Genomic DNA, 13,998 nt, shown 5'->3' with positions numbered 1-13,998 from the left:
GATCTTGAATCAGTTGTCGGTAAATGCAGCGTTTGCCAAAATTGCAGAAACAAACCACCCAAAACTCCACTATAACCCTGGTCATGGCCAAGCAGACCTTTTCAGAGAGTACATGTAGACTTCTGTGAGAAAGCAACTGATTTCTGGTACTTGTAGATAGTCACTCAAAATGGATTGAAGTGAAACACATGGGTTCAAGTACTACAACTGAACGTACCATAGATGAGTTGAGGTCTATCTTCGCATGTCATGGCTTACCTGAAGAGCTTATTTCTGACAATGACAGTTCCGTTCTGCTCTATTCCAAGAGTTCAAGAAATGGAACGGTATCAAACACACTCTTGTTCCACCATATCATCCAGCTTCAAATGGAGCAGCTGAAAGGTCAGTCAGAATAGTAAAAGAAGCTCTCAAAAAGCAAGTATTGCACGGTTGTTCAGGACTCAGCATAAAGCAAAGTTTGGCAAATTTCTTGCTGAAGTACAGAACTACTCCGCACACTACAACTGGATATACCCCAGCAGAACTCTTGATGAAGAGGAGATTGAGAACACGATTGATTAGTACAGCATTGAAAAGTTAGAACTGTTCTTCTTGGAACAGAGAAGGTTAAGAGGTAACCTAAAAGATGTTTTCAAGATGGTGAGAGATTTTGATAGAGTAGATAAAGAATATATTCCCTCTGACGAGTCAGTAACTAGAACTCATAAATTCAAGCTCATTAGAAAAAGATCTAGAGGGGAGATGAGGAGAAATGTTTTCACTCGGAGAGTTGTCAGGATCTGGAATGCTCCACCTGAAAAGGTAACGGAAGCTGATTCTATAAATAATTTTAAAATGGGGTTGGACAGTTACTTGAGGATGAGGAACTTACATGGTTATGGACAAAAAGCGGGGATGTGGGATCAAGCACGACTGCTCTTTCAATGAGCCAGCACAGACATAATGGGCCAAATGGCCTCCTTCTGTGCTGTAAGTTTCTATGATTCTGTGTACCAAATCAAACGTATACTGCACTTAAAAAAAGAAAAAATTACAAAAGCTGGAAATTTAAAACAAAAACAGAAAATGTTAGAAATGTGTAGAAGAATCTTTCTTCAGAACTGAAAACATTTTATCAGAATTGGAAAAACATGAAGGGGGAATAGAAGCTGACTGAGTCTATTCAGTATTTCCAGCATTTCCTGTTTTCAGTATTCCTCACTTGTTTTGTTCATTAATCTTACCACCTATATTTCTACATACTATTAGCAGTTTTCTTGTTTTATTTGCATTGAGTGTATTTTGAATTGATCCAAAGATAATCAATTTCTTTAAGCTTGGAAAAGTGAAAGTTTTTATTCTGCAGCTTCTCATTAAAGCTTATTTTTCCTTTTTCAGCAGTGGTTATGACTTTGACTACGATTATTACAGAGATGATTTCTACAGCCGGTATGTATACTATTTGTACTTCTTTTGCAGGGTGTGCAATATTTTAGCTTTATTACTAACTGTAAATAGTTTGTATGATACAATTTCTAAATGAACAATGATCAGCGCCTACCCTATGCTGCTGTGACAAATTAAGGAACAGTTAGACCCCGCAAAATGACTGAAAGTTCAGCACATCAATAAAAACTCCAAACTCAGTTAGACAAGGGACAAAATCCTGCAGTGTGTTGAAAATGCATCCATTCAAAGATGGATAATCTATCTTTACCATTATTAAAATTATAAGTAAAATTAAAGAAAGCCTGCAGTGCAAGGGAAGCAGGAGTTGGAGAAGAGTATTGTATCTTTGGGGGATTTAATTGATTAGTTTTCAGCCGTCAAATAGACAAAATTGGAATATAAATCTTGTCATTCTTTTATTGTGCAGAAAATAAAATGTCAGTTATTCAAAAGCAAAAAGAACTTAGCAAAGAGTAAAAGAAATAGCAGCTCCATCAAACTGAGCAATAACGTGTCCCTATTTTACTTTTAAGTGCTGATACGCTCCTTAATGGAATCAAACTTCCCATATTAACTATCTAAGATGTTGAAGTACTGTATTCTCTTGAAAATAGTATTTGCTAAGAATTTAGCAGTAAACAATATTTTCTGTCTAAAGTGTCTCTTATAAATTGCAGTATAAAACTTGCAGGCTATCACATTCATGTATTTTGGTAAGTAAACTGTAAACTGGTATGAATCAAGAGATTGCCCTTTAAAACTGCATGAGGCAAGTGATATGAAAGCTTATTGGAAGTGAATCTAAAACCTATTCAGCAGAGAAACTTTAATCACAGCCTTCCCCATTGCTTTAAATGTTTTATGAGTGGTGGGCAAAAATACAAAAAAAACACAGCCCAGCTTACTGACTTAATTCAAGTACAACTAAACATCTACCTCCTCAATCCAAAACTATCACCGTCGACACTGGCAGCCTCCACACGCATGAAATTAAAATGATGCAGCAGCACAGTCAGCTGCAAGGCTGACTTATCTGAGGAACCTTCAGTGATGCGTGATCCATCTCTTACCAGTGCGCCTCCGCTTACATCAAATTTGGTCATTATCCAAGCCCTGTAATCCCTTTCCAGCCCCTTCACTTATATTGACATGTATGAATCTCTGAAAGAATAAAATCGAAAAATTCATGTTAGCAATTGCAGTTCCAGTTCTATTGGAATTTAAAACAAAGCATTCAAATTGAATTAAAAGTTTTAGGGGGTAAAATTGAGTCACGCCCCCTTTGGGGTGCTAACTTTGCCAGGGCGCTACTTTTAGCACCCTGAAAAAATTAGCGCCCCCGCGACCGAAATTCATCGATAGCACTCCAAGAGGGAAGCGGGGTGCTACTGGAAGCGTCCCGCCTCCCTCTTGGGGCGCTGTGTATGAATATCGGGGTGCTACGTGCTGCAGTACTGCAGGCCTTCCTCCCTTTCTTAAAGGGGAGAGGCCTTGCGCAGCATGACCTGGGGCCCAGCTGGGCCACCAGGGATCGGAGTGCCCGCAAAAGTGCACCCGGCACTCCACGGGGGGCGTCAGAGGAGGCTGGGGACGGCAGAGGGGGCAGATGCTGGCAGGCGGCCAGCAACAAAAATGGCCACCCGGCACCTTCCATTTAATTAGCGCCGCCCTGGCCGCAGGTAGGTCCCCCTGACCCCGTCGGACATAGCGTCCGGCGGTAAGTCAGGGGGCGCTACCGAAGATCGCGAGCGGGGCGCTGTGCAAGGCGACGACATCATCGCCGGTGGCGCAGCGTCGCAGGCGCTAACAGGAGGCACAAAGCAACTGAATTTTTAGGCCTAAAAAAATTTAAAGAATCACCAACGTGTTTACACCTTGTGTCTTTATGATCTCTCTTTTGGCCCATTCTTACATTTCTTCACTCTGCCACCTGAGGATTTGGGGTCTTTGATGTGGACGACCACTGATCTTTTGAAGGAGTCTGTTGGGAAGGCAGTGGCCCTCCTCTTGGGGCATGTTCCTCAGCAGCCTTGCTCTGTAGACTAACTCCCACATGTAAAGGCATCTGAGGGTATAGTCTGGAGAGCTTTCCTGATCTGCTGTCATGAGGGAGAGCAGCCTCCTTGGAACGCTCTAACCCACTGAAAGTGGGGTCAGGATACTGGTGATATTGGACTATGACTCTTACACAGTCACCGCCATCTGTCACACACTGTGTGGGATAGTGCTTACTGCTTAGCCTTTATATGTATGTGATGCTCGTCTAGCATCCTTTTCTTCATGGCAGGACCCCTGAAATCATCATCCCCATGTGCTTAAAGCCAGTAGCTAACTTTTCCTGAGATTCTGCTGCACCCATTTTGCACCCCTGCTGAAGCTGAATTTCAACCCCCCACTGCCCCTGTGTTTCTTTTATTTTATTTCTCAACACGACAAGAGCTGTACTAGTCTGAACTAGCCAGACCCAATAGCTAAAGCTCCTTAAATATCACTGCAAAGTTACAGGAACTTCCTGGATTTGAATAGCTGTTGCCCACATTCGAATAGAAAAATTAAATGCACAAATTATACAGTCTGGGTTGGATTTTCTCAGCCCCGTGGAGGCGGGATTGCCAGGAAAGTTGCAGACTTTGGAAGCGGATGGCAAACCCGCCCCCAACCTGCCTCCATGCCCTCTTGCCAGGAGGCGGGAAGCCGTCCTGCCCCGGGTCCCATCTCCTCGAGGCGGGAAAGGGATTAAAGCCTATTAACAGCCTGTTAACAGGTAGTTAACAGGCAGAAAATAGGATTATCCCCATTTTTCATTCACAAGTGCGGGCTTCCCAACCTCGGGGAACCCCGCCAGGATGTAAGAGCCGAGTAGGAGGTCGGAGGGGTCTGAAAGTGCAATGTAGAGGTGAGTGATGGATACAAGTGCGGAGTGGTAAGTATGTGAGGTGAGTGTAAAGTGTTAGAAAATGTTAACTTATCTTTGTTTCTGCCTTCAGCCACTGTGGAGCCGGAGTCCCGACATCTCCATTGTAGAGATCACAGACTGGCTGTTGGATCCTCCAATCCAACAGTCATCTGATTTCTACAAAGTAGAAAGGTTTGATGAGTCCTGAACACAAGGACTCATCAAACTACACAGAATGTCAGTGTTTGACAGCTTCACAGAGCTGGCAAATGATGACATTTCTTCTTTCAAAAATTCTTGACAGATGACACGTCATACATTGATGTGCTCTGTCACTGACTTCCACCTAATTGGCCTGCTGAGCCCACTGGGTCAATCAGGGGAAGATCCCGCTGGTTGGCCAGAGGCTGATGGAGGCGGGACTGAAACCAGGCAAGCAGCAGTCCCGCCTCCAACACGTCTCCATTGAGAAAATCCAGCCCAATGTATTTGAATCCCACCAGTCTGATTTCTGTCCTGCCCACAGTACCAAGACCAGCAAAATAGTGCATTGTTCTCAGCTCATCCTTCTCAACCTTTGGTATGGTAATCTAGCAAACCAGGATCCCATTGTGGCAAATTCGGAAATTCAATTTAAGAAATTTGTGGGTAGCACTAAATGAAAGCTGCCAGATTGTCATTAAAATCCAACTGGTTTACTAATGCTACCCCTGCACAGTCTGGCCTACATGTGACTCCAGTCCCACTGGTTGGCTCTTAATGCCCTCAGGGAAACTAGGGACAGGCAATAAATATTTTCTCAGCTCTCCAGAAATCCGCTAGTATTTCATTACCAAAAAATGGAAGTGTGTGGAATTGTAGACAACCTTTTGGCATAGAATCATACAGCACAGAAGGAGGCCATTCGGCCCATCGTGCCTGTGCTGGCCCTTTGGTAAGGCATGGTTGGGAATTGGTTAAGAGATAAGAGACATGGGGGAAAAATTGGGTTGCTTTGCGCCTCCCGTTAGCAACTAGCGCCTGGGTGCGGCGCCTCCCACGAAATTCAACGGGAGGTTAGCAGCGACGCTAACCAGTAGCACCCTGCCGCCGGCAATGACGTCATTGTCGTGCGCAGCGCCCCGCTCGCATCCCGGCCGCGATCTTCAGGAGCGCCCCCTGACTTACCGCCGGATGTTATGTCCGACGGGGTCGGGGGGGCCTACCTGCAACCGCCTGCCAGCACCTGCCTGGGCTACCGTCCCCAGCCTCTGGAACGGCCCCCCACCCAACCCCCGCAGAGTGCCGGCTGCGCTCCAAGAGCCCGGCACTTCTCTTGAGTGCCGGGCTCTTTTGCCGGCACTCCCGAACCCCGGGGGCCCAACTGGGCCCCGGGTTTCGCTGTGCAAGACCCCTCCCCTTTAAGAAGGGGAGGAAGGCGTGCAATACCGCGGCGCGACGTGCTGCAGCACGTGGTGCTGCGGCATGTAGCGCCACGATATTGACTCACAACGCCCCAAGAGGGATGCGGGGCACTTCCAGTAGCACCCCGCTTCCCTCTTGGGGCACAACCGCTCAAGTTCCGGCACGGGGCGCTAATTTATCTGGGACGCTAAAAGTATCGCCCTGGCGAAGTTAGCGCGCCAAATGGGGTGCGACTCAAATTTTAGCCCAGAGAGTATGGATAATGAGTATGTACTCCAGTTTTGCAGGATGTGATTAGTAGTGTCCCCCAGGAATCTGGACTGGGGCCTCAGATTGTCACAATATTTAGCAATGACTTAGATGAAGAAATAGAGAGCCATATATTCAAGTTTGCTGATGACACTAAGTCAGGTGGCATCATAAGTCGTGCAGATTGGAGCAAAATGTTGCAAAAGGACATTGATAAATTAAGTGAATGAGCACAACTGTGGCAGATGGAGTTTAAATGCGAGGTCATCCACTTTGGACCTAAGAAAGATCGATCAAGGTATTTTCTAAATGGTGCCAAGGTAGGAACTGTGGCGGAGCAGAGAGACTTAGGGGTCCAAATACAGAAATCACTAAAAACTAGTGGACAGGTACAAAAATGAATTCAAAAGGCTAATGAAATGTTAGCCTTCATCTCAAGGGGCTGGAATACAAAGGGGTGGAAGTTATGCTACAGTTGTATAAAGCTCTGGTTAGACCACATCTGGAGTACTGTGTTTAGTCCTGGGCACCGCACCTCAGGAAGAATATATTGGCCTTTAAAAGGGTGCTCACAGATTCACCAGAATGATACCAGGGCTAAAAGGGTTAAGTTATGAGTACAGGTTGCATAGACTAGGTTCCATATTCCCTCAAGTATAGAAGATTAAGTGGTGATTAAATTGAGGTGTTCAAGATGATTAAAAGATTTGATAGGGTAGATAGAAATAAAACATTTCCTCTGGTGAAGGAGTCCACAACAGGGGGGAGTAACCTTAAAATTAGAGCTAGGCCATTCAAGGGTGATGTCAAGAAGCACTTATTCACACAAATGTAGTGGAAATTGTTGTGTATGTACCTTTAAGGGAATAACTGGTTTTAGACTGTAGTACCGGCAGTGACCACCCCTGTATAAAAGGCCCTAGCAGGCTTCTGTATTTCAGTCTGACGTTGCCTCCTGTTCAGGCCACCAAACTCCAAACTCTTGGCCTGAACACTTCCCTCTGCAACTGGACCCTGGACTTCCTAACAAACAGACCCCAGTCTGTCAAATTAGGTAACCACACCTCCCCCCCCCCCCGACCCTGAACACGGGGGCCCCACAAGGATGTGTGCTGAGCCCCCTCCTCTACTCCCTCTTCACCCACGACTGTGTGGCTGTTCATGGTTCCAACACCATCATCAAGTTTGCGGATGACACCACGGTAGTAGGCCAGATCACCAACAACGATGAGTCAGCCTACAGGGAGGAGGTCCAGCATCTCGTGAAGTGGTGCGCCGATAACAACCTGGCCCTTAACATCAAGAAAACCAAAGAAATCATTGTGGACTTCAGGAAGTCCAAAGGCGGAAGTCACACCCCCATTCACATCAATGGGGCTGTGGTGGAAAGGGTGGACAGCTTTAAGTTCCTCAGAGTCCACATCGGAAGACCTCTCCTGGTCACTCAATACCTCCTCTCTGGTGAAGAAGGCCCAGCAGCGCCTATATTTCCTAAGGAGGCTGAAGGGATGTAACCTGTCACCCCTGATCCTCTCTAACTTTTACCGCTGCACTATAGAGAGCATCCTGACAAACTGTATCACAGTATGGTATGGCAGCTGTAGCTACTATGACCGGAAAGCCCTGCAGCGGGTAGTCAAAACTGCCCAACGCATTACCGGCACCCGGCTACCGACCATAGAGCACATATACCAGAAACGCTGTCTACGGAGGTCACGGTCCATCATCATAGACCCTACCCACCCCAGCCACAGTCTGTTCGCCCTCCTGCCATCTGGGAGACGCTACAGATGCATTCGCACCCGTACGACCAGATTTAGGAACAGCTTCTTTCCCAGGGCTATCATCCTACTGAATTCCACAAATAAACTCTAAAGCCTGCACATCTGCCAATGCACTTTATTATGGTTATGTTTATGTTAATATACTACAAGCCAAATGTATGTTGAATGTTTAAATGTCTTAATCCAAATGTACACTCTCGGGAGCCGCAAGCCTACATTTCGTTGTACTGCACTTGTGCACTAACAATGACAATAAAAGTTGATTTGATTTTGATTTGATTTGATAAAGTACCTGTTAAACTGTTCTCCCGAAGTCCATGTATTATTGAGGCGCGGACTTTACAGTGGCGACGAGTAAGTTCGAACTCACCTGCAGTGTGGCATCATCTCACGGGGATCTCGCCCTGAGAGGAGGGTTCTGGAAGGTCGTAGTCTGAGCAACGGGCGTCAACCGAGGGCAACCGCCCAAAGAATTCATCGGTGTTCGGAGAATTGCGAGAGAGACTGTGGAGAGCTGTGCTTGGCTCCCCAGTTAAGGTGTTCCAGCAAATTGTGCTGGTAGCAGGTAGCGCGCTGACCCTTCCGGACTGCGGCGGGCTCAAGCTCAATCGAGCGGCTCTACAAAACGGGCCGCGCAGCGTCGCCGGGAAAAGAAAACAAGAGAGAGAGAGGGTGGAGCGCACAGGGCGCGGTCGGTGCTCAAGAACAGGGCAGCGGAGAGAAACTAAACGGGGGGAAGGAAAGCGAGACGCGCCGAAGCTGCGGGTCACCACCATTACCCTGTAGAATGCTAGGAGCAGCGTGGCAGCAAGGGGAAGAAGCAAAAGCGCGGGAGGCACCATTTTATCCCGTTGGGGAAGAAGCAAAAGCGCGGGAGGCGCCATTTTATTCCATTGGGGAAGAAGCAAAAGCGCGGGAGGCGCCATTTTAAATCACCCAAGATGCCGAAAAGTGGCAGTATCACTGCTTTCGACAACGAGGTAGAAGACTGGACCACGTATGTGGAAAGAATTGAAGTGTACTGCAAGGCAAATGAGGTGGCCGATGGAAAGAGGGCGTCGGTATTATTAAATCTGATGGGCGCAAGTATGTACGGCCTATTGCGGAATTTAATTACCCCAGCTAAACCAATGGAGAAAAGTTTTGAGGAGATTGTTCATATCTTACAGGAACACCTAAGCCCTACACCACTGCTGATAGTAGAAAGATTCAAGTTCCATAAAAGAAACCAGCACAAAGATGAGAGCAATGCTGACTATCTTACGGAACTACGCAAGTTATCGAAGCACTGCCAGTTCGGAGCAGGACTGGCAGACACCTTATGGGAGAAGTTTGTCTGCAGACTCCAGAGTGAAGGAACCCAGAAACGACTACTTTCAAAACAGGACCTGATGCTAGAACAGGCTTTCAGCGTGGCAGTACCCTACGAAGCAGCAGCACGGGGAGCTGCGGAAATACAACAGAAACCACAAGAATACAGTGCTAACGAAATGGCGTATGGAGCCAAAAAGTGCTATCGCTGCGGCAGAACAACCCATGAGCAGAAGGACTGCTGGTTTAAAGACAAAGTATGCAGGCAATGCGGAAAAATGGGACATATAGCAAGAGTCTGCAGGTCGGGAAAGAAAACCAACACGACAAGAACTACTAAGGAACAGTACAGGAAAGTAAAGAAACTGACAGACAGTAGTTCGGAAGATCAGGAGAGTGATAAGGACTCCGGGAGCAGGAGACTAAGTTGTCTAAAGTTATACAACGTGATCGCAAAGGAAGATCACCGAACCATTTGGGTCACCCTCATGATAGCAGGGTCCCCAGTAAAGATGGAATTGGACACAGGATCAGCCCTAACTGTCATGAATCGACGAGACTCTGAGCGGTTATTCTCACACATACCCTTAAAGGACACGTCCATTGTATTGAAGACATACATGGGGCAAAAGGTCTATCCCAGAGGAAAAATAAGGGTGCCAGTTAAATATAACGGCAAGGAAACACAGAAACTATATATGTATATACTACGAGATGGTGGACCACCATTATTGGGATGTGAATGGATCCGAAAAATACAATTGGATTGGCATTCCATTCTGGCGCTAACTGTGACTGACAAAAAGGATGATGACGTCGCACCTGGACGTCTGTCACAAATTTTATCTGACGCGGAAGAGGTGTTCCAACAAGGACTTGGGACTCTAAAAGGAGTAAAGGCAACCATAAAGGTTGAGGATAACGCAACCCCAACATTTTTCAAGGCCAGACCGGTGCCATACGCGATCCGCCCAGCCGTTGAAGCTGAACTGGACAGTCTGGAGCATTCGGGGGTGCTGTCTAAGGCGGACTGGAGCGAGTGGGCCACACCCATTGTTCCTGTAATGAAGAAAGCATTGAGCAGCACGCCTGGGGAGCCAAGGAAGGTTCGCATCTGTGGGGACTTCAAGGTGACTGTGAACCCAATCCTGCACACAGTACAATATCCACTTCCGCAGATAGAAGATATTTTGGCCTCACTATCTGGAGGGAAACGTTTTACAAAGATTGATCTGGCTCAAGCGTATCTACAAATGGAGGTGGAAGAAGCATCTAGGAAATACCTCATGATAAACACTCACAAAGGCCTTTACCAGTACAATCGACTGGTATTCGGGGTAGCATCGGCCCCGGCTATTTGGCAGAGGGCAATGGAACAAGTCCTGCAAGGGATCCCGGGGACCCAGTGTTATTTGGATGACATCCTGGTTACGGGTGAAAATGACAATGAACACCTTGCCAACCTGGAGCAGGTGCTCACGAGATTGCAGGAATATGGGCTACGAGCCAACCGCCCCAAATGCGAGTTCTTCAGGAGACAAATCTCGTATTGTGGCCACATGATTGATGAGGAAGGGTTGCATAAGTCGCCGGACAAGATTGAGGCTGCAGTCAAGGCTCCAGCACTGGAAAATGTGTCGCAACTGAGGTCGTTCCTCGGGTTGGTAAACTACTACCATAAGTTCTTGCCGAATTTATCTACAGTTCTGCACCCACTGAACGCCCTGCTTCAAACTGGAGTAACATGGAAATGGAGTGATGAATGTAAGCATGCCTTTCAGGAATGTAAATGCCTAATCACTTCAAAAGAAGTATTGGCCCACTACAACCCAACACTACCGATTCGGTTGGCATGTGATGCGTCACCTTACGGCATTGGAGCGGTGCTGTCACACAAATTCCGTGACGGTTCAGAGAGGCCAATAGCCTTTGCATCGCGCTCGCTAACCTCAGCCGAGCGTAACTACGCCCAGATTGACAGGGAGGCCCTCAGCCTGGTGTGGGGGGTGAAGAAGTTCAATCACTATCTGCACGGGCAGAAATTCACGCTACTGACTCATCATCAACCCCTGGTCTCAATTTTTAACCCAAAGAAGGACGTTCCGGTGATGACGGCGCAACGGCTGCAAAGATGGTCACTTTTTCTAGGGGCACATCAGTACGACATAGAGTACAAAGGTACGAAACAGCATGGAAATGCTGATGGGCTGTCGCGCCTACCGTTGCCTACGGTGAAAGAAGAACCTGCAGTGGACCTGTGGAGATATTCCATGCGACCATAGTCGAATGTTTTCCTGTTACAAACGCAAGTATTGAGAAGGAAACCCGAAATGACCCGACACTCTCTCGGGTCTATGATTTGACGGTGAAGGGATGGCCAGCACATGGTGACTCACTGTTGCCAGCATTCTCGCCAAGGAGAGAACAGCTGTCAGTGTGCCGGGGAACCTTGATGTGTGGATCCCGAGTGGTAATTCCACCCAAGTTGAGAGATAGAGTGCTCAATTAGCTTCACGAGGGTCATCTGGGAGGGGTAAAAATGAAGAGCCTAGCCAGGGCGTTTGTGTGGTGGCCGGGAATCGATGAAGAAATCAAGGATATGACCAAGAGATGCACAGGATGCCAGAAGGTCCAAAACGCTCCACCACAGGCCCCGCTACATCCATGGGAGTGGCCCTCATCTCCATGGCAACGGGTACACATTGATTTTGCTGGTCCATTTATGGACTCAATGGCCTAGAAATTCAGTATAGCCACGTTTGGGGCGCTACAGTCGGGCGGCCGCTAAAGTTTGCGCCCGGCGCAAGTTCGCGCCACCTTCGCCGATATTCAATCGCATCGCCCCAAGAGGTTGCTGCTGTGCTAAAACAGGCGATGCACGACTATCATTAGGCGCTAAGCCGGCGGCCCGGGGCGATACCCCCGAGGGCGGGCGCAGCGCAGGTGCGGTGAGTTGCTGATTGACGGCAGACACTCTGGCGCCGGTGAGCTCTTAAAGGGGGAGGGTGGATTTGTTTGCCTGCCACGCCCTGCACACTGCAGCACTGAAGCAAGGCCTGACCACTGCTGCTTCATCTGTACAACGCCCAGGACTATGGAGAAGGCCAACGTTTGCACCCATTGCAGCCCCCATTATATGTTTCCAATCAATGCTATGGCTCTGAAGTTAAAGACAAGTGCAAAGCTGTGGCCTGAAGCCGCAAGTACCTGTGCGAGTGTTGAGCCAAACCAGAAAGCTCTCTACCTTTGTCTCTCTGCAAAGATCCGTCTCTCACAAAGAAGGAGTGTTGCAAAAAGGCTGCCTTTTCTACTGCAGGAGGAGTGCCCTTTAGTTTGCGCCCCCCGCGCCCCGCATCGACTGAGAACCGTTCCCCTCTACCAGTCGCTAGGGGCGCCAGGCGCACAATAGGGCGACGCCACTGAATTTCCGGTTGGGGCGAACAAAGGGCATTGCACGATGAAATGACGTCAGGATCTGCGCGCGCAGCTGAGCGCGCGCAAAGGCTTTGCGCCGCCGCTAAATCTTTACTGAAGTTGGGGAGAGGCGCAGATCGCGCTGCGCCCGGCCGCTAGCCACCTAGCGCCCAACATCTCCTCCTCCTAAGGCACTAGCGGCTGGCGCAAACAACTGAATTTCTGGGCCAATGTTTCTAATCGCTGTGGACGCCCATTCGAAATGGCCAGAGGTCATTAAAATGTCCTCCACCACCACGGAGAAAACTATTGCAGTCCTAAGGACCATCTTCGCCAGGAATGGGTTGCCAGAACAGATTTGCTCTGACAATGGCCCACAGTTTGTGTCTGAGGATTTCCGGAGGTTCCTGAAGAATAATGGGGTGAAACATTACACATCTGCCCCATGTCATCCAGCCACAAATGGATTGGTTGAGAGGTTTGTTCAGACCTTTAAAAAGGCCATAAAGGCAATGTGTAATGACGACATACCACTACAACACAAGGTGGATAATTTCTTGTTTGCTTTCCGGAATACGACATATGCAGTAACCAACCAAACTCCAGCCGTACTGTTTTTCAACCAAAGACTAAGATGTCGCTTGGATTTGCTCAAACCAAACATAAGACGAGATGTTGAGGATAAGCAGTTCCAGCACATAAATGAGAAGCCAACCAGGAGCTTCAAGATAGGGCAACCAGTCTTGGCCCGCGACTACTGAACAGAAAAATGGCAGCCTGGAATGATATGCACACAGCAGGGACCACTAATGTACACAGTGGACATTGGAGAGAGCATCGTGAGACACCATGCTGACCAGATTCTAGAGTCACAGGAACAAGCCAAACCTATACCACAAGCAGGTGCACCTGGTAATGAGCCCGAAGTACAGATTGCGTCTACCTCAGAAGCAGGGGTATTGGAAGCTGACGAACCAACCAATGACAATGAGCCAGAATTGACTCCACCGCAAGAACAGGATACTCGAGAAAGGCGCTATCCAGTCAGGATCAGGAAGCCTCCTCAAAGACTGAACTTATAAATGACTATTTCAGTTGATGTATATAGTACCGAGAAAATTGTAATTGTAATTAGTTATTATTTAGTTGTTAAATGAATGTTATGTACTGTTTATCTAAAAGGGGAGGAATTGTTGTGTATGTACCTTTAAGGGAATAACTGGTTTTAGACTGCAGTACCGGCAGTGACCACCCCTGTGTAAAAGGCCCTAGCAGGCTTCTGTATTTCAGTCTGACGTTGCCTCCTGTTCAGTAAAGTACCCGTTAAACTGTTCTCCCGAAGTCCGTGTATTATTGAGGCGCGGACTTTACAGAAATCTGAAACTCTCTCCCCCAAAAAGCTGTTGAGGCTAGGTCAATTGAAAATTTCAAAACTGAGATTCATACATTCCAACGAGAAAGAAAAATTCCAAGGGGAGGACCTACCATCCGTGGTTAAGTAAAAAAGTT

The 13,998-nt window shown here is 47.6% G+C and overlaps 1 protein-coding gene across 10 annotated transcripts in view; it reads left to right on the top strand.

The window, feature by feature from the left end:
- The window catches only part of LOC147114800 (RNA-binding Raly-like protein), an 859,876-nt gene that overhangs the window by 628,598 nt on the left and 217,280 nt on the right, over nucleotides 1-13,998 (top strand). For all 10 annotated transcript variants that reach the window (XR_015078991.1, XR_015078992.1, XM_085992749.1 and 7 more), the window contains one exon: nucleotides 1,381-1,431. Coding sequence is in view for 8 of the 10 variants with exons in the window: in XM_085992749.1 (XP_085848875.1) it covers nucleotides 1,381-1,431 (51 nt within the window). In the remaining 2 variants the exon portion in view is untranslated. The remainder of the gene's footprint in view (nucleotides 1-1,380; nucleotides 1,432-13,998) is intronic.

This window comes from Somniosus microcephalus, chromosome 7 (assembly GCF_052327205.1).
Source record: "Somniosus microcephalus isolate GS21.2 chromosome 7, FLI_Smic_1.0, whole genome shotgun sequence".
NCBI classification, from domain to species: domain Eukaryota; kingdom Metazoa; phylum Chordata; class Chondrichthyes; order Squaliformes; family Somniosidae; genus Somniosus; species Somniosus microcephalus.
The sequence above is the reverse complement of the archived record's forward strand: the minus strand, read 5'-3'. Positions and strand labels throughout refer to the sequence as shown.